This window comes from Ambystoma mexicanum, chromosome 6q (assembly GCF_040938575.1).
Source record: "Ambystoma mexicanum isolate Mex_15411 chromosome 6q, UKY_AmexF1_1, whole genome shotgun sequence".
Classification (NCBI taxonomy): Eukaryota; Metazoa; Chordata; class Amphibia; order Caudata; family Ambystomatidae; genus Ambystoma; species Ambystoma mexicanum.
The window spans coordinates 1307219957-1307239935 of NC_090937.1; the positions used below are offsets into that span (position 1 = coordinate 1307219957).

The 19979-nt window shown below is 61.9% G+C and overlaps 1 protein-coding gene across 2 annotated transcripts in view; it reads left to right on the top strand.

Annotated features, from left to right (window-relative positions):
* LDB2 (LIM domain binding 2) overlaps positions 1-19168 on the top strand; it is a 1443494-nt gene extending 1424326 nt beyond the window's left edge. The window contains exon 9 of one of the 2 annotated variants that reach the window (XM_069631913.1): positions 17926-19168. In XM_069631913.1, the coding sequence (XP_069488014.1) occupies positions 17926-18156 (231 nt within the window). In that variant the 3' untranslated portion in view covers positions 18157-19168. The remainder of the gene's footprint in view (positions 1-17925) is intronic. The other variant, XM_069631914.1, reaches the window with a different exon arrangement.
* Positions 19169-19979: the final 811 nt, after the last annotated feature.

A 19979-nucleotide genomic window follows, 5' to 3' on the forward strand; every position in this document is an offset into this window, starting at 1 on the left:
GCGGGGGGCAACAGCAGGGAGACATGGGGCATGAGCGGGCGGTGGGGGGCAACAGCAGGGAGACACAGGGCATGACCAGAGGGTGGGGGGCAACAGCAGGGAGACATGGTCATGAGCGGGGGTGGGGGGTAACAGGGGAGAGACACGGGGCATGAGAGGGGGGTGGAGGGCAACAACAGGGAGACACGGGGCATGACCGGGGGGTGGGGGCAACAGGACAGAGACACGGGGCATGAGAGGGGGGTGGGGGTAACAGGAGAGAGACACGGGGCATGAGAGGGGGGTGGGGGGTAACAGGAGAGAGACACGGGGCATGAGCGGGGGGTGGGGGGCAACAGCAGGGAGACACGGGGCATAAGCGGGGGGTGCGGGGCAACAGGGAGGGGAGACACGAGGCATGAGCGGGGAGGGGGGAACAGGAGAGAGACACGGGGCATGAGTAGGGGGTGGGGGGCAACAGCAGAGACACACGGGGCATGACCCGGGGTGGGGGGTAACAGGAGAGAGACACGGGGCATTAGCAGGGGGTCGGGGGCAACAGCAGGGAGACACGGGGAATGACCGGGGTTGGGGGGCAACAGGAGAGAGACACGGGGCATGAGAGGGGGGTGGGGGGATAACAGGAGAGAAACACTGGGCAAGAGCGGGGGTGGGGAGCAACAGCAGGGAGACCCGGGGCATGACCGGGGGGTGGGGGGGGTAACAGGAGAGAGACACGGGGCATGAGCGGGGGTGGGGGTAACAGCAGGGAGACACGGGGCATGGCCGGGGGTTTGGGGCAACAGGAGAGAGAAACGGGGCATGAGAGGGGGGTGGGGGGTAACAGGAGAGAGACACAGGGCATGAGAAGGGGGTGGGGGGCAACAGCAGGGAGACACGGGGCATGATCAGGGCTGGGGGGAACACGAGGGAGACACGGGACATGAGAGGGGGGTGGGGGGTAACAGGAGAGAGACACGGGGCATGAGAGGGCGGTGGGGGGCAACAGGAGAGAGACACGGGGCATGAGCGGGGGCGGGGGGCAACAGCAGGGAGACATGGGGCATGAGCGGGCGGTGGGGGGCAACAGCAGGGAGACACGGGGCATGACCAGAGGGTGGGGGGCAACAGCAGGGAGACATGGTCATGAGCGGGGGGTGGGGGGTAACAGGGGAGAGACACGGGGCATGAGAGGGGGGTGGAGGGCAACAACAGGGAGACACGGGGCATGACCGGGGGGTGGGGGCAACAGGACAGAGACACGGGGCATGAGAGGGGGGTGGGGGTAACAGGAGAGAGACACGGGGCATGAGAGGGGGGTGGGGGGTAACAGGAGAGAGACACGCGGCATGAGCGGGGGGTGGGGGGCAACAGCAGGGAGACACGGGGCATAAGCGGGGGGTGCGGGGCAACAGAGGGGAGACACTAGGCATGAGCGGGGAGGGGGGAACAGGAGAGAGACACGGGGCATGAGTAGGGGGTGGGGGGCAACAGCAGAGACACACGGGGCATGACCGGGGGTGGGGGGTAACAGGAGAGAGACACGGGGCATTAGCAGGGGGTCGGGGGCAACACCAGGGAGACACGGGGAATGACCGGGGTTGGGGGGCAACAGGAGAGAGACACGGGGCATGAGAGGGGGGTGGGGGGATAACAGGAGAGAAACACTGGGCAAGAGCGGTGGTGGGGAGCAACAGCAGGGAGACCCGGGGCATGACCGGGGGGTGGGGGGGTAACAGGAGAGAGACACGGGGCATGAGCGGGGGTGGGGGTAACAGCAGGGAGACACGGGGCATGGCCGGGGGTTTGGGGCAACAGGAGAGAGAAACGGGGCATGAGAGGGGGGTGGGGGGTAACAGGAGAGAGACACAGGGCATGAGAAGGGGGTGGGGGCAACAGCAGGGAGACACGGGGCATGATTAGGGGTGGGGGGAACACGAGGGAGACACGGGACATGAGAGGGGGGTGGGGGGTAACAGGAGAGAGACACGGGGCATGAGAGGGCGGTGGGGGTAACAGGAGAGAGACACAGGGCATGAGCGGGGGGTGGGGGGCAACAGCAGGGAGACACGGGGCATGAGCGGGGGGTGCGGGGGAACAGGGAGGGGAGACACGAGGCATGAGCGGGGTGGGGGGAACAGGAGAGAGACACGGGGCATGAGCGGGGGATGGGGGGGCAACAGCCGGGAGACTAGGGGCATGAGCGGGGGGTGGGGGGGACAGGGGAGACACGAAGCATGAGCGAGGGGTAGGGGGCAACAGCAGGGAGACACGGGGCATGACTGGGGGGTGGGGGGCAACAGGATAGAGACACGGGGCATGAGAGCGGGGTGGGGGGCAACAGCAAGGAAGACACAGGGCATGAGAGGGGGATGGGGCAACAGGAGAGAGACACAGGGCATGAGAGGGGGGTGGGGGGTAAGAGGAGAGAGACACGGGGCATGAGCGGGGGGTGTGGGCAACAGCAGGGAGACACGGGGAATGACCGGGGGTGGGGGGCAACAGGAGAGAGACACGGGGCATGAGAGGGGGGTGGGGGGTAACAGGAGAGAGACACGGGGCATGAGAGGGGGGTGGGGGGCAACAGCAGGGAGACACAGGGCATGAGCGGGGGGTGGGGGGAACATGAGGGAGACACAGGGCATGAGAAGGGGGTGGGGGGTAACAGGATGGAGACACAGGGCATGCGCGGGGGTCGTGGGCAACAGCAGGGAGACATGGGTCATGAGAGGGGGGTGGGAGCAACAGCAGGGAGACACGGGGCATGACCGGGTTGAGGGGCAACAGCAGGGAGACACGGGGCATGAGCGAGGGGTGGGGGGTAACAGGGGAGAGACACAGGGCATGAGCGGCGGGTGGGGGGCAACAGCAGGGAGATAAGGGGCATGACCGGAGAGTGGGGGGCAACAGGAGAGAGACATGGGGCATGAGAGGGGGGTGGGGGGTAACAGGAGAGAGACACAGGGCATGAGAGGGGGGTAACAGGAGAGAGACACGTGGCATGAGAGGAGGGTGGGGGGTAACAGGAGAGAGACATGGGGCATGAGCGGAGGGCAACATCAGGGAGACACGGGGCATGAGCGTAGTGGGGGGAAAAGGGGAGACACAAGGCTTGAGCGGTGGGTGGGGGGAACAGGAGAGAGACACGGGGCATGAGCGGGGGTGGGGGGAAACAGCAGGGAGACACGGGGCATGACCGGGGGGTGGGGGGCAACAGGAGAGAGACATGGGACATGAGCGGGGGGTGGGGGGAACAGGAGAGACACGGGGCATGAGCGGGATTGGGGGCAACAGCAGGGAGACACAGGGCATGACCGGGGGGTGGGGGCAACAGGAGAGAGACACAGGGCATGAGAGGCAGGTGGGGGGTAACAGGAGAGAGACACGGGGCATGAGAGGGGGGTGGGGGGCAACAGCAGGGAGACACGGGGCATGAGTAGGGGGTGGGGGAACACGAGGGAGACAAGGGTCTTGAGAGGGGGGTGGGGGGTAACAGGAGAGAGACACGGGGCATGAGCGGGGGTGCGGGGAACACGAGGGAGACAAGGGGCATGAGAGGGGGTGGGGGGTAACAGGAGAGAGACAAGGTGCATGAGCGGGGGGTGGGGGGCAACAGGAGAAAGACACGGGGCATGAGCGGGGGTGGGGGGCAACAGCAGGGAGACATGGGGCATGAGCGGGCGGTGGGCGCAACAACAGGGAGACACGGGGCATGACCAGAGGGTGGGGGGCAACAGCAGGGAGACATGGGCATGAGCGGGGGGTGGGGGGTAACAGGGGAGAGACACAGGGCATGAGAGGGGTGTGGGGGGCAACAACAGGGAGACACGGGGCATGACCGGGGGCTGGGGGGCAACAGTAGAGAGACACGGGGCATGAGAGGAGGGTGGGGGGTAACAGGAGAGACACACAGGGCATGAGAGGGGGGTGGGGGGTAACAGGAGAGAGACACAGGGCATGAGTAGGGGGTGGGGGCAACAGCAGGGAGACACGGGGCATGAGCGGGGGGTGCGGGGCAACAGGGAGGGGAGACACGAGGCATGAGCGGGGTGGGGGAACAGGAGAGAGACACGGGGCATGAGTGGGGGTTGGGGGGCAACAGCAGGGAGACACGGGGCAGGACCGGGGGTGGGGGGTAACAGGAGAGAGACACGGGGCATGAGCAGGGGGTGGGGGGCAACAGCAGGGAGACACGGGGAATGACCAGGGTTGGGGGGCAACAGGAGAGAGACACGGGGCATGAGAGGGGGGTGGGGGATAACAGGAGAGAAACACTGGGCAAGAGTGGGGGTGGGGGGCAACAGCAGGGAGACCCGGGGCATGACCAGGGGATGGGGGGTAACAGGAGAGAGACACGGGGCATGAGCGGGGGTGGGGGTAACAGCAGGGAGACACGGGGCATGGCCGGGGGTTTGGGGCAACAGGAGAGAGAAACGGGCATGAGAGGGGGGTGGGGGGTAACAGGAGAGAGACACAGGGCATGAGAGGGGGGTGGGGGACAACAGCAGGGAGACACGGGGCATGATCAGGGGTGGGGGGAACACGAGAGAGACACGGGACATGAGAGGGGGGTGGGGGGTAACAGGAGAGAGACAAGGGGCATGAGAGGGCGGTGGGGGTAACAGGAGAGAGACACGGGGCATGAGAGGGGGGTGGGGGGTAACAGGAGAGAGACACGGGGCATGAGAGGGGGGTGGGGGGTAACAGGAGAGAGACACGGGGCATGAGCGGGGGGTGGGGGGCAACAGCAGGGAGACACGGGGCATGAGCGGGGGGTGCAGGGGAACAGGGAGGGGAGACACGAGGCATGACCGGGGGGTGGGGGGTAACAGGAGAGAGACACAGGGCATGAGCAGGGGGTGGGGGGCAACAGCAGGGAGACACGAGGAATGACCGGGGTTGGGGGCAACAGGAGAGAGACACGGGGCATGAGAGGGGGTGGGGGGATAACAGGAGAGAGACACTGGGCATGAGCGGGGGTGGGGGGCAACAGCAGGGTTACCCGGGGCATGACCGGGGGGTGGGGGGGTAACAGGAGAGAGACACGGGGCATGAGGGGGGTGGGGGGCAACAGCAGGGAGACACGGGGCATGATCGGGGGTGGGGGGAACACAAGGGAGACACGGGACATGAGAGGGGGGTGGGGGGTAACAGGAGAGAGACACGGGGCATGAGAGGGCGGTGGGGGTAACAGGAGAGAGACACGGGGCATGAGCGGGGGGTTGGGGTAACAGGAGAGAGACACGGGGCATGCGCGGTGGGTGGTGGGGGCAACAGCAGGGAGACATGGGGCAGGAGCGGGGGTGGGGGGAACACTAGGGAGACACGGGGCATGACCAGGGGGTCGGGGACAACAGCAGGGAGACACGGGGCTTAAGCAGGGGTGTGGGGGGTAACAGGGGAGGGACACGGGGCATGAGCAGGGGGTGTGGGGCAACAGCAGGGAGATACAGGGCAAGACCGGGGGTGGGGGGCAACAGGAGAGAGACACGGGGCATGAGAGGAGGGTGGGGGTAACAGGAGAGTGACACAGGGCATGAGAGGGCGGTGGGGGGTAACAGGAGAGACACGGGGCATGAGAGGGGGGTGGGGGTAACAGGAGAGATACACGGGGCATGAGAGGGTGGTGGGGGTAACAGGAGAGATACACGGGGCATGAGCGGGGGTGGGGGCAACAGGGAGAGACACGGGGCATGAGCGGGGGGTGGGGGCAACAGGAGAGAGACACAGGGCATGAGCGGGGGTGGGGGCAAACAGGAGAGAGACACGGGGCATGGTCGGGGGGTGAGGGGAACAGGAGAGAGACACGGGGCATGAGCGGGGGTGGTGGGCAATACCAGGGAGACACGGGGCATGACCGGGGGGCAACAGGAGAGAGACACGGGGCATGAGCGGGGGGTGGGGGGCAACAGCAGGGAGACATGGGGCATGACCAGGGGGTGGGGGGTAACAGGAGAGACACACAGGGCATGACCGGGGGGTGGGGGGCAACAGCAGGGAGACACAGGGCATGACCGGGGGGTGGGGGGCAACAGGAGAGAGACACATGGCATGAGAGGGGGGTGGGGGTAACATGAGAGAGACATGGGGCATGAGCGGGGGTTGGGAGGCAACAGTAGGGAGACACGGGGCATGACCGGGGTGGGGGGCAACAGGAGGGAGACACGGGGCATGAGAGGAGGGTGGGGGGTAACAGGAGAGAGACACGGGGAATCAGAGGGCGGTGGGGGGTAACAGGAGAGAGACACGGGGCATGAGAGGGGGTTGGGGGTAACAGGAGAGAGACATGGGGCATGAGGGGGGGTGGGGGCAACAGGAGAGAGACACGGGGCATGAGCGGGGCGTGTGGGGCAACAGGAGAGAGACATGGGGCATGAGCGGGGGTGGGGGGTAACAGGAGAGAGACAAATGGGCATGAGCAGGGGGTGGGGGGCAACAGCAGGGAGACACGGAGCAGGACCGGGGGGTGGGGGTAACAGGAGAGAGACACGGGGCATAACCGGGGGGTGGGGGGCAACAACAGGGAGACACGGTGCATGACCGGGGGTGGGGCAACAGCAGGGAGACACGGCGCATAACTGGGGGGTGGGGGGTAACAGGAGAGAGACACGGGGCATAAGCGGGGGCTGGGGGGCAACTGCAGGGAGACACGGGGCATGACCGGGAGGTGGGGGGCAACAGGAGGGAGACACAGGGCATGAGAGGGGGCTGGGGGGCAACAGGAGAGAGACACGGGGCATGAGAGGGGGCTGGGGGGCAACAGGAGAGAGACACGGGGCATGAGAGGGGGGTGGGGGGTAACAGGAGAGAGACACGGCGCATGAGCGGGGGCTGGGGGCAACAGGAGAGAGACACGGGGCATGAGAGGGGGGTGGGGGGTAACAGGAGAGAGACACGGCGCATGAGCGGGGGGTGGGGGGAACACGAGGGAGACAAGGGGCATGAGAGGGGGTGGGGGTAACAGGAGAGAGACACGGGGCATGAGCCGAGGGTGGGGGGCAACAGGAGAGAGACACGGGGCATGAGCGGGGGTGGGGGTAACAGCAGGGAGACACAGGACATGAGCGGGCGGTGGGGGGCAACAGCAGGGAGACACGGGGCATGACCGGACGGTGGGGGGCAACATCAGGGAGACACGGGCATGAGCGGGGGGTGGGAGGTAACAGGAGAGAGACACGGGGCATGAGAGGGGGATGGGGGCAACAACAGGGAGACACGGGCCATGACCGGGGGGTGGGGGGCAACAGGAGAGATAAACCGGGCATGAGAGGGGGGTGGGGTGTAACAGGAGAGAGACACGGGGCATGAGCGGGGGGTGGAGGGGTAACAGGAGAGAGACACGGGGCATGAGCGGGGGGTGGGGGGCAACAGCAGGGAGACACGGGGCATGAGTGGGGGGTGCGGGGGAACAGGGAGGGGAGACACGAGGCATGAGCGGGGTGGGGGGAACAGGAGAGAGACACGTGGCATGAGCGGGAGGGTGGGGGGCAACAGCAGGGAGATACGGGGCATGACCGGGGGGTGGGGGGCAACAGGAGAGAGACACGGGGCATGAGCGGGGGTGGGGGGCAACAGCAGGGAGACACGGGGCATGGCCGGGGGTTGGGGCAACAGGAGAGAGAAACAGGGCATGAGAGGGGGGTGGGGGGCAACAGCAGGGAGACACGGGGCATGAGCGGGGTGGGGGGAACACGAGGGAGACACGGGACATGAGAGAGGGGTGGGGGGTAACAGGAGAGAGACACGGGGCATGAGAGGGCGGTGGGGGGTAACAGGAGAGAGACACGGGGCATGAGAGGGGGGTGGGGGTAACAGGAGAGAGACATGGGGCATGCGCGGTGGGTGGTGGGCAACAACAGGGAGACATGGGGCAGGAGCGGGGGGTGGGGGGCAACAGCAGGGAGACACGGGGCATGAGCAGGGGGTGGGGGGCAACAGCAGGGATATACGGGGCATGACCGGGGGGTGGGGGGCAACAGGAGAGAGACACGGGGCATGAGAGGGGGGTGGGGGTAACAAGAGAGAGACACGGGGCATGAGCGGGGGTTGGGGGGCAACAGCAGGGAGACACGGGGCATGACTGGGGGGTGGGGGGTAACAAGAGAGAGACACGGGGCATGAGCGGGGGGTGGGAGGCAACAGCAGGGAGACACGGGGCAGACACGGGGAACAGGGAGGGGAGACACGAGGCATGAGCGGGGTGGGGGGAACAGGAGAGAGACACGTGGCATGAGCGGGGGGTGGGGGGCAACAGCAGGGAGATACGGGGCATGACCGGGGGGTGGGGGGTAACAGGAGAGAGACACGGGGCATGAGCGGGGGTGGGGGGCAACAGCAGGGAGATACGGGGCATGGCCGGGGTTTGGGGCAACAGGAGAGAGAAACGGGGCATGAGAGGGGGGTGGGGGGCAACAGCAGGGAGACACGGGGCATGAGCGGGGGTGGGGGGAACACGAGGGAGACACGGGACATGAGAGAGGGGTGGGGGGTAACAGGAGAGAGACACGGGGCATGAGAGGGCGGTGGGGGGCAACAGGAGAGAGACACGGGGCATGAGAGGGGGTGGGGGTAACAGTAGAGAGACACAGGGCATGAGAGGGCGGTGGGGGGTAACAGGAGAGACACGGGGCATGAGAGGGGGGTGGGGGTAACAGGAGAGATACACGGGGCATGAGAGGGGTGGGGGCAACAGGGGAGAGACACGGGGCATGCGCGGTGGGTGGTGGGGGCAACAGCAGGGAGACATGGGGCAGGAGCGGGGGTGGGGGGAACACAAGGGAGACACGGGGCATGACCAGGGGGTCGGGGACAACAGCAGGGAGACACGGGGCATAAGCAGGGGTGTGGGGGTAACAGGGGAGCGACACGGGGCATGAGCAGGGGGTGTGGGGCAACAGCGGGAGATACGGGGCAAGACCGGGGGGTGGGGGACAACATGAGAGAGACACGGGGCATGAGAGGGGGGTGGGGGTAACAGGAGAGAGACACAGGGCATGAGAGGGCGGTGGGGGGTAACAGGAGAGACACGGGGCATGAGAGGGGGGTGGGGGTAACAGGAGAGATACACGGGGCATGAGAGGGGGGTGGGGGTAACAGGAGAGATACACGGGGCATGAGCGGGGGTGGGGGCAACAGGGGAGAGACACGGGGCATGAGCGGGGGGTGGGGGCAACAGGAGAGAGACACAGGGCATGAGCGGGGGTGGGGGCAAACAGGAGAGAGACACGGGGCATGGCCAGGGGGTGAGGGGAACAGGAGAGAGACACGGGGCATGAGCAGGGGTGGTGGGCAATACCAGGGAGACACAGGGCATGACCGGGGGGGCAACAGGAGAGAGACACGGGGCATGAGCGGGGGGTGGGGGGCAACAGCAGGGAGACATGGGGCATGACCAGGGGGTGGGGGGTAACAGGAGAGACACACAGGGCATGACCGGGGGGTGGGGGGCAACAGCAGGGAGACACAGGGCATGACTGCGGGGTGGGGGGCAACAGGAGAGAGACACATGTCATGAGATGGGGGTGGGGGTAACTGGAGAGAGACATGGGAAATGAGCGGGGGCTGGGGGGCAACAGCAGGGAGACACAGGGCATGACTGGGGGGTGGGGAGTAACAAGAGAGAGACACGGGGCATGAGCGGGGGTTGGGAGGCAACAGTAGGGAGACACGGGGCATGACCGGGGTGGGGGGCAACAGGAGAGAGACACGGGGCATGAGAGGAGGGTGGGGGGTAACAGGAGAGAGACACGGGGAATCAGAGGGCGGTGGGGGGTAACAGGAGAGAGACACGGGGCATGAGAGGGGGTTGGGGGTAACAGGAGAGAGACATGGGGCATGAGGGGGGCGTGGGGGAAACAGGAGAGAGACACGGGGCATGAGCGGGGCGTGTGGGGCAACAGGAGAGAGACACGGGGCATGAGCGGGGGTGGGGGGTAACAGGAGAGAGACACGGGGCATGAGCAGGGGGTGGGGGGCAACAGCAGGGAGACACGGAGCATGACCGGGGGGTGGGGGTAACAGGAGAGAGACACGGGGCATAACCGGGGGGTGGGGGGCAACAACAGGGAGACACGGTGCATGACCGGGGGTGGGGCAACAGCAGGGAGACACGGCGCATAACTGGGGGGTGGGGGATAACAGGAGAGAGACACGGGGCATGAGCGGGGGCTGGGGGGCAACTGCAGGGAGACACGGGGCATGACCGGGGGGTGGGGGGCAACAGGAGGGAGACACGGGGCATGAGAGGGAGCTGGGGGGCAACAGGAGAGAGACACGGGGCATGAGAGGGGGCTGGGGGGCAACAGGAGAGAGACACGGGGCCTGAGAGGGGGGTGGGGGGTAACAGGAGAGAGACACGGTGCATGAGTGGGGGCTGGGGGGCAACAGGAGAGAGACACGGGGCATGAGAGGGTGGTGGGGGTTAACAGGAGAGAGACACAGCGCATGAGCGGGGGGTGGGGGGAACACGAGGGAGACAAGGGGCATGAGAGGGGGTGGGGGGTAACAGGAGAGAGACACGGGGCATGAGCGGAGGGTGGGGGGCAACAGGAGAGAGACACGGGGCATGAGCAGGGGTGGGGGGCAACAGCAGGGAGACACGGGGCATGAGCGGGCGGTGGGGGGCAACAGCAGGGAGACACGGGGCATGACCGGACGGTGGGGGGCAACATCAGGGAGACACGGGCATGAGCGGGGGGTGGGGGGTAACAGGGGAGAGACACAGGGCATGAGAGGGGGATGGGGGCAACAACAGGGAGACACGGGGCATGACCGGGGGGTGGGGGGCAACAGGAGAGAGAAACGGGGCATGAGAGGGGGGTGGGGTGTAACAGGAGAGAGGCACGGGGCATGAGAGGGGGGTGGAGGGGTAACAGGAGAGAGACACGGGGCATGAGCGGGGGGTGGGGGGCAACAGCAGGGAGACACGGGGCATGAGTGGGGGGTGCGGGGGAACAGGGAGGGGAGACACGAGGCATGAGCGGGGTGGGGGGAACAGGAGAGAGACACGTGGCATGAGCGGGGGTGGGGGGCAACAGCAGGGAGATACGGGGCATGACCGGGCGGTGGGGGGCAACAGGAGAGAGACACGGGGCATGAGCGGGGGTGCGGCGCAACAGCAGGGAGACACGGGGCATGGCCGGGGGTTGGGGCAACAGGAGAGAGAAACGGGGCATGAGAGGGGGGTGGGGGGCAACAGCAGGGAGACACGGGGCATGAGCGGGGTTGGGGGGAACACGAGGGAGACACGGGACATGAGAGAGGGGTGGGGGGTAACAGGAGAGAGACACGGCGCATGAGAGGGCGGTGGGGGGTAACAGGAGAGAGACACGGGGCATGAGAGGGGGGTGGGGGTAACAGGAGAGAGACATGGGGCATGCGCGGTGGTTGGTGGGCAACAGCAGGGAGACATGGGGCAGGAGCGGGGGGTGGGGGGCAACAGCAGGGAGATACGGGGCATGACCGGGGGGTGGGGGGCAACAGGAGAGAGACACGGGGCATGAGAGGGGGGTGGGGGTAACAAGAGAGAGACACGGGGCATGAGCGGGGGCTGGGGGGCAACAGCAGGGAGACACGGGGCATGACTGGGGGGTGGGGGGTAACAAGAGAGAGACACGGGGCATGAGCGGGGGGTGGGAGGCAACAGCAGGGAGACACGTGGCATGACCGGGTGGGGGGCAACAGGAGAGAGACACGGGGCATGAGAGGAGGGTGGGGGGTAACAGGAGAGAGACACGGGGCATCAGAGGGCGGTGGGGGGTAACAGGAGAGAGACATGGGGCATGAGAGAGGGGTGGGGGTAACAGGAGAGAGACATGGGGCATGAGCAGGGGGTGGGGGCAACAGGAGAGAGACACGGGGCATGAGCGGGGGGTGTGGGGCAACAGGAGAGAGACACGGGGCATGAGCGGGGGGTGGGGGGTAACAGGAGAGAGACACGGGGCATGAGCAGGGGGTGGGGGGCAACAGCAGGGAGACGCAGGGCATGACCGGGGGGTGGGGGTAACAGGAGAGAGACACGGGGCATAACCGGGGGGTGGGGGGCAACAACAGGGAGACACGGTGCATGACCGGGGGTGGGGGCAACAGGAGAGAGACACGGGGCATGAGAGGGGGCTGGGGGGCAACAGGAGAGAGACACGGGGCATGAGAGGGGGCTGGGGGGCAACAGTAGAGAGACACGGGGCATGAGAGGGGGTGGGGGGTAACAGGAGAGAGACACGGGGCATGAGCGGGGATGGGGGAACACGAGGGAGACAAGGGGCATGAGAGGGGGTGGAGGGTAACAGGAGAGAGACACGGGGCATGAGCGGGGGGTGGGGGGCAACAGGAAAGAGACACGGGGCATGAGCGGGGGTGGGGGGCAACAGCAGGGAGACACGGGGCATGAACGGGCAGTGGGGGGCAACAGCAGGGAGACACGGGGCATGACCGGAAGGTGGGGGGCAACATCAGGGAGACACGGGCATGAGCGGGGGGTGGGGGTAACAGGGGAGAGACACGGGGCATGAGAGGGGGGTGGGGGGCAACAACAGGGAGACACGGGGCATGACCGGGGGGTGGGGGGCAACAGGAGAGAGAAACGGGGCATGAGAGGGGGTTGGGGGTAACAGGAGAGAGACACGGGGCATGAGAGGGGGGTGGGGGGGTAACAGGAGAGAGACACGGGGCATGAGCGGGGGGTATGGTGCAACAGCAGGGAGACACGGGGCATGAGTGGGGGGTGGGGGGGAACAGGGAGGGGAGACATGAGGCATGAGCGGGGTGGGGGGAACAGGAGAGAGACACGGGCCATGAGCGGGGGGTGGGGGGCAACAGCAGGGAGACACGGGGCATGACCGGGGATGGGGGGTAACAGGAGAGAGACACGGGGCATGAACAGGGGGTGGAGGGCAACAGCAGGGAGACACGGGGAATGACCGGAGGTGGGGGGCAACAGGAGAGCGACACGGGGCATGAGAGGGGGGTGGGGGGATAACAGGAGAGAGACACTGGGCATGAGTGGGGGTGGGGGGCAACAGCAGGGAGACCCGAGGCATGACCGGGGGGTCGCGGGGTAACAGGAGAGAGACACGGGGCATGAGCGGCAGTGGGGGCAACAGCAGGGAGACACGGGGCATGGCCGGGGGTTGGGGGCAACAGGAGAGAGAAACGGGCATGAGAGGGGGGTGGGGGGTAACAGGAGAGAGACACAGGTCATGAGAGGGGGGTGGGGGGCAACAGCAGGGAGACACGGGGCATGAGCGGGGGTGGGGGGAACACGAGGGAGACACGGGACATGAGAGAGGGGTGGGGGTAACAGGAGAGAGACACGGGGCAAGAGAGGGCGGTGGGGGGTAACAGGAGAGAGACACGGGGCATGAGAGGGGGGTGGTGGTAACAGGAGAGAGACACGGGGCATGCGCAGTGCGTGGGGGGCAACAGCAGGGAGACATGGGGCAGGAGCGGGGGGTGGGGGCAACAGCAGGGAGAAACGGGGCATGACCAGGGTGTCGGGGGCAACAGCAGGGAGACACGGGGCATGAGCGGGGGTGTGGGGGGTAACAGGGGAGAGACACGGGGCATGAGCAGGGGGTGGGGGGCAACAGCAGGGAGATACGGGGAATGACCGGGGGGTGGGGGGCAACAGGAGAGAGACACGGGGCATAAGAGGGTGGTGGGGGGTAACAGGAGAGAGACACGGGGCATGAGAGGGCAGTGGGGGGTAACAGGAGAGACACAGGGCATGAGAGGGGGATGGGGTAACAGGAGAGAGACACGGGGCATAACCGGGGGGTGGGGGGCAACAACAGGGAGACACGGTGCATGACCGGGGGTGGGGGCAACAGGAGAGAGACACGGGGCATGAGAGGGGGCTGGGGGGCAACAGGAGAGAGACACGGGGCATGAGAGGGGGCTGGGGGGCAACAGTAGAGAGACACGGGGCATGAGAGGGGGTGGGGGGTAACAGGAGAGAGACACGGGGCATGAGCGGGGATGGGGGAACACGAGGGAGACAAGGGGCATGAGAGGGGGTGGAGGGTAACAGGAGAGAGACACGGGGCATGAGCGGGGGGTGGGGGGCAACAGGAAAGAGACACGGGGCATGAGCGGGGGTGGGGGGCAACAGCAGGGAGACACGGGGCATGAACGGGCAGTGGGGGGCAACAGCAGGGAGACACAGGGCATGACCGGAAGGTGGGGGGCAACATCAGGGAGACACGGGCATGAGCGGGGGGTGGGGGTAACAGGGGAGAGACACGGGGCATGAGAGGGGGGTGGGGGGCAACAACAGGGAGACACGGGGCATGACCAGGGGGTGGGGGGCAACAGGAGAGAGAAACGGGGCATGAGAGGGGGTTGGGGGTAACAGGAGAGAGACACGGGGCATGAGAGGGTGGTGGGGGGTAACAGGAGAGAGACACGGGGCATGAGCGGGGGGTATGGTGCAACAGCAGGGAGACACGGGGCATGAGTGGGGGGTGCGGGGGAACAGGGAGGGGAGACATGAGGCATGAGCGGGGTGGGGGGAACAGGAGAGAGACACGGGCCATGAGCGGGGGGTGGGGGGCAACAGCAGGGAGACACGGGGCATGACCGGGGATGGGGGGTAACAGGAGAGAGACACGGGGCATGAACAGGGGGTGGAGGGCAACAGCAGGGAGACACAGGGAATGACCGGAGGTGGGGGGCAACAGGAGAGCGACACAGGGCATGAGAGGGGGTGGGGGGATAACAGGAGAGAGACACTGGGCATGAGTGGGGGTGGGGGGCAACAGCAGGGAGACCCGAGGCATGACCGGGGGGTCGCGGGGTAACAGGAGAGAGACACGGGGCATGAGCGGCGGTGGGGGCAACAGCAGGGAGACACGGGGCATGGCCGGGGGTTGGGGGCAACAGGAGAGAGAAACGGGCATGAGAGGGGGGTGGGGGGTAACAGTAGAGAGACACAGGTCATGAGAGGGGGGTGGGGGGCAACAGCAGGGAGACACGGGGCATGAGCGGGGGTGGGGGGAACACGAGGGAGACACGGGACATGAGAGAGGGGTGGGGGTAACAGGAGAGAGACACGGGGCAAGAGAGGGCGGTGGGGGGTAACAGGAGAGAGACACGGGGCATGAGAGGGGGGTGGTGGTAACAGGAGAGAGACACGGGGCATGCGCAGTGCGTGGGGGGCAACAGCAGGGAGACATGGGGCAGGAGCGGGGGGTGGGGGGCAACAGCAGGGAGAAACGGGGCATGACCAGGGTGTCGGGGGCAACAGCAGGGAGACACGGGGCATGAGCGGGGGTGTGGGGGGTAACAGGGGAGAGACACGGGGCATGAGCAGGGGGTGGGGGGCAACAGCAGGGAGATACGGGGAATGACCGGGGGGTGGGGGGCAACAGGAGAGAGACACGGGGCATAAGAGGGGGGTGGGGGGTAACAGGAGAGAGACACGGGGCATGAGAGGGCAGTGGGGGGTAACAGGAGAGACACAGGGCATGAGAGGGGGATGGGGTAACAGGAGAGAGACACGGGGCATGAGCGGGGGTGGGGGCAACAGGAGAGGGACACGGGGCATGAGCGGGGGGTGGGGGGCAACATGAGAGAGACACAGGGCATGAGCGGGGGGTGGGGGGTAACATGAGAGAGACACGGGGCATGAGTGGGGGGTGGGGGGCAAAAGCAGGGAGACATGGGGCATGAGCGGGGGCTGAGGGGCAACAGCAGGGAACACAGGGCATGAGCTGGGTTTGCGGGGCAACAGGGGAGAGACACGGGGCATGAGCGGGGGTGGGGGATGCAACAGCAGGGAGACACAGGGCATGATCGGAGGGTGGGGGCAACAGGAGAGAGACACGGGGCATGAGGGGGGTGGGGGGCAACAGCAGGGAGACATGGGGCATGAGCGGGGGGTGGGGGCAACAGCAAGGAGACACAGGGCATGAGCGGGGGGTGGGGGGCAACAGCAGGGAGACACGGGGCATGAGCGGGGGTGGGGGGCAACAGCAACAGCAACAGGAATTGCCGAGATGGGCTTGGCCCTTGAGGGCCCTGGGGATATCCTCCTAATGACGCCGCCAGCATCACTGGGAGTGACATTCCCTGGGACCGGAATTTCCCAAAGCAGGGGAATAATGTACCCCATGGCCCAAATTGGGGCCCAGCTAGTCACGTCTACATATGTGTCCCCTAACGGAATATAGAAATAAAGACACAGACATGAGGGTACATAAATAAAATACCTTATAAATTATTTGGAGTTGATGTGTTTATTAGTGTTTGTTGTGTTTGGACTGATCCATCTAGCCTACCATGGGGTGTGAAGGAATATGGGATAAAGGAAACAGGAAAAAAAACAGAACACCCCTACCCAAGAATGTGCTGGGCAGGGGAGAAAGATCCTAAAAAAAGACTGGTTAAGAAAAGAGAGAACGGAACAAGCAAAGAAAGAAGAAGGATAGAAAATAAACTGGGGGCTCTTTGGAAGGCCCTGGCCTCGAGCAGTCCCCAAGGCCAGAACCTTACAATGGGCCAGACTGGACAGGCCCCTCATTTAAGGCACTAAGCCATGTGTCCAGTGCAGGCAAAGAACCTTGAGTCACAGAGTCCAGGCCACGTGTGTGGGGCAGCTAAATCAAGTAACCTGGCTGTGCCCTTTGTCGGCCCACCACGTGGCCGGCGAAGCTGGTCCTGAAGAGAAGTCACCCCAGGCTACGTGGTCTGGGAGGTGAAGGGGGTGGAGCGGTGAAGGAAAGCCCCGGCTGCGACGTTGGCCAGCCTAGGTGTAGCATGGAGAAAGGACTGGTGGGTCCTGAGCTGGCACTTCAGCAGACCGGGTGAAATATAGTAATCTGCTGTCATGTTGGTCAGCAGGGGTGAAGCAGGGAGCTCAAGCATGTCTGTCTGGGCTACGGATGATCAGTTGTCCATCTACTGTGCCCCTCTGATGCCAAGAAGAGAGAGGACTGGGTTGCGAGTCTTCGGGCGTGCTGCAGGCACAGTGGTTAATGAACAAGGCATCCCCATGGCAACAGGGACTTTGCCTGTAGCCATTGTTGAATAAGTTGTTCTTTAGCGCAGGGACCGATGAGGGAAATTCAGTCTCGGATGGGTTAAGTTTGAGGAAGGCAGTTGACATCCAGGACTGGATGATGATGTGGTAATTGTGCAGATGACTGATATGCTGTGGACTTTTTACTCTCATGTACAACTGAGTATCATTCACAATGTGGATTGGTATATCTGGATCTTTGAGGAGTTTGCCCAGAGCCTCCATGTAAAGGTTCAAAAGGATCAATGCGAAGATGGAGCTTTGAGAGACTGCGCAAGGATCAATGGTTATATTTCTCCCTCTTGGATCAATGCTTGCCCTCTACAATGCAACCATTGATTCCAGTATATTTGGCAGATTAGGATGTTTACTAGATTTAAGAGACTAACAATTAAAACGAACTAAGCAAATCAAATCCAGACAACCGCAATAAAACAGTATTGCTTAAGTTTGTTTTGGATTTCAAGGTCAGTGAAAGGATAGGTGTCACCCCTTCTGAAGCCTCATTTTTTGTTGTTAGAGCAAAATTGTGTTACAGGCTTGCTTTCTGCTTATGGTGCAATATTTGGTTTGCTTGAACAACCATATTGGAGCACCACCCCTGGGGTCTTTGAATTAGGTGGTTTCACTTTGACTTCACCAATATTCCTTCCCAATATCGCCTGCCCAGAAAGCAAAGATCAAAGCACCTTATTATCACACTTGAAGCAAACTTGTCTTGCTCTAGTTCTACTTTTCCTTGCATGGATTTGATGAAATAATTAAGCAATTTGCCTTACCAGTTGTCAATACATTTGCCTTGCTTGAACTCACTAAACTAGCTGCACTATTTAGGATGACATAGAACCAGATTGTTGTCAAGCTGCAGTGTCCTGAAGCTTCTTTTGGTGCATTTTAATATCAATATGCACTGTGTGTCTTTCTCTTCACAGGACGTGATGGTGGTAGGCGAGCCAACGCTAATGGGTGGCGAATTTGGGGACGAAGACGAAAGGCTTATCACCAGACTAGAGAACACGCAGTATGATGCCGCCAATGGTCTAGATGAAGAGGAAGACTTCCACAGCTCACCTGCACTGGGCAACAACAGCCCCTGGAACAGTAAACCCCCAACTAATCAAGAGACCAAATCAGAAAACCCAACATCTCAAGTTTCCCAGTAGGCCGTATCCAAAGTTCTGATTTACTGCTGCATATGCCAGAGGTTACAAACATGAGAGGGAAGTGTTTTGTAATTAACAGAAAACATTCCACAGATAAATCGTCCTGAATTACTGCAGTCTCTTAGCTGTGACTTCATGCATAGGCTTCCGTTCGCATTTAGTGGAAGCGTTTACACTGTCATGGACCTCAGTAGAAGAAACAAAGTACAGTAGCTTGTGCTAAATGATCAAACAAGATCTTTCTCCATCTGGTTCAGGTCTTGGAGCAAGATTCCAACCATACATGCATTCTCAGTGCACTGCATATAAGAGACTTTATTAAGTTGTAAAATATTTTGTGCTTACCAAGAGCCGCCTGCAGTGTATTGCAAATACAGGTTTTGAACGTAATTTAACTGTATCTCCAGTTTGTTTGGTGACTCTTCTCATGGTGGGTATACCCCGAAAGGAGCCAGGGTTTTTACATTATTTATACAGTAGGCTTGAGGTGACTAATATTGATGAGGATCGAGTATTCCCGTGCCCTTTTGTACAAAACACAGACAAAAAAAATTCAAAAAAATCCTTTTTTGTCAGCAGTTATTAAAAATGTTTGAAACAACCCTCTTGGTGTTGAGATGGCAACACCATGAACCCTCTATGCTTTAAAAAAGAACTATTGACCTGTAAGGTTTGAAGCCATGCAATGTACCGATTTTGTGGGCAAGTTCAATCAATCATTTGAGGTCTTCTATTTCTATCAGTTTTGCTATATTCCCCCACCTTCTGCATTTTCTTCTTGTATAATACCTTGGAAAATCTCTCTGCAGGATTTCATTTTTTTGCCTAATGGGGAAAATAACGTGTGTATTTAAGTGACAATTTATAAGAAGACTTTTTTTTTAATTAAAACATGTTCAGCACAATATCTAAACATCCAGCAAGTCAATGTTTTACACTTCAGTTGTGTTTTAAGTATGCTTTGCCAATAAATGTGCCAATAAACTGTGCTAACTAAACATTGCTTTTAAAATGGAAGTTGCAAGTGTCTTAATCTATTGATGTAGAAGAGATTATAATTCTGGTCATGGAATTTAAATTATTTGACAAATTAATGTTTTTGTTTTGTTTGGGTACCACTAGACTGTTCATGTTTTTATTTGAATTCTTATGAAAAAAAACATGCAAATAACTGACAATGGATTATGTAGAGCTGGTAATATTTGAATTCTTTTCACAAATAATTGTGTTTCTGGAACCAATGGAAATGATCATTCAGGCACCATATTTTAGATGCAATATGGTGCTTAAGAGAGTGCCAGAAACTGTTCACATTCGTAGAAGTCAGTGCCTTGTGAGCTGGCACTTCACTATGTCCATTAAGGAGTGTTGCAGAGAAAGATGGGCACATTAAAAACTAAATAATTGGTAAATAAATGACTTTTTAAGGAACATGGCATTCCTTAGCTGCACTCAAAGTTTTTGTGGCTGGGCTAATAAAGGCAATGCGATCGGAGAAGTATGAGGCACACAGCCCTCCACAAGAAAAAGAAAAATGCAGTGGATTCTAAGGGTGAATAAATGGCAATTCAGAAACCTTTATTTAGCGGGGACAGTGATCTCACTAGCACTGCAATATGTACATGATGCTACATCTAGCTTATTTAGGGTTTAGAGGACTTCTTTTAAAATGTCCAACATCGTCTATGAATAAAAATGGAATTCTGTTCTAACTCTTACAATTGCAAGCACTGAAAGAACTTTTCAAAAGGTAATTTGTTAGTATTTGCGAGTCTCCAAAGAGGGTTAAGGTTGAGCCTCGAGTAGGCTTTCTCACTGACCAT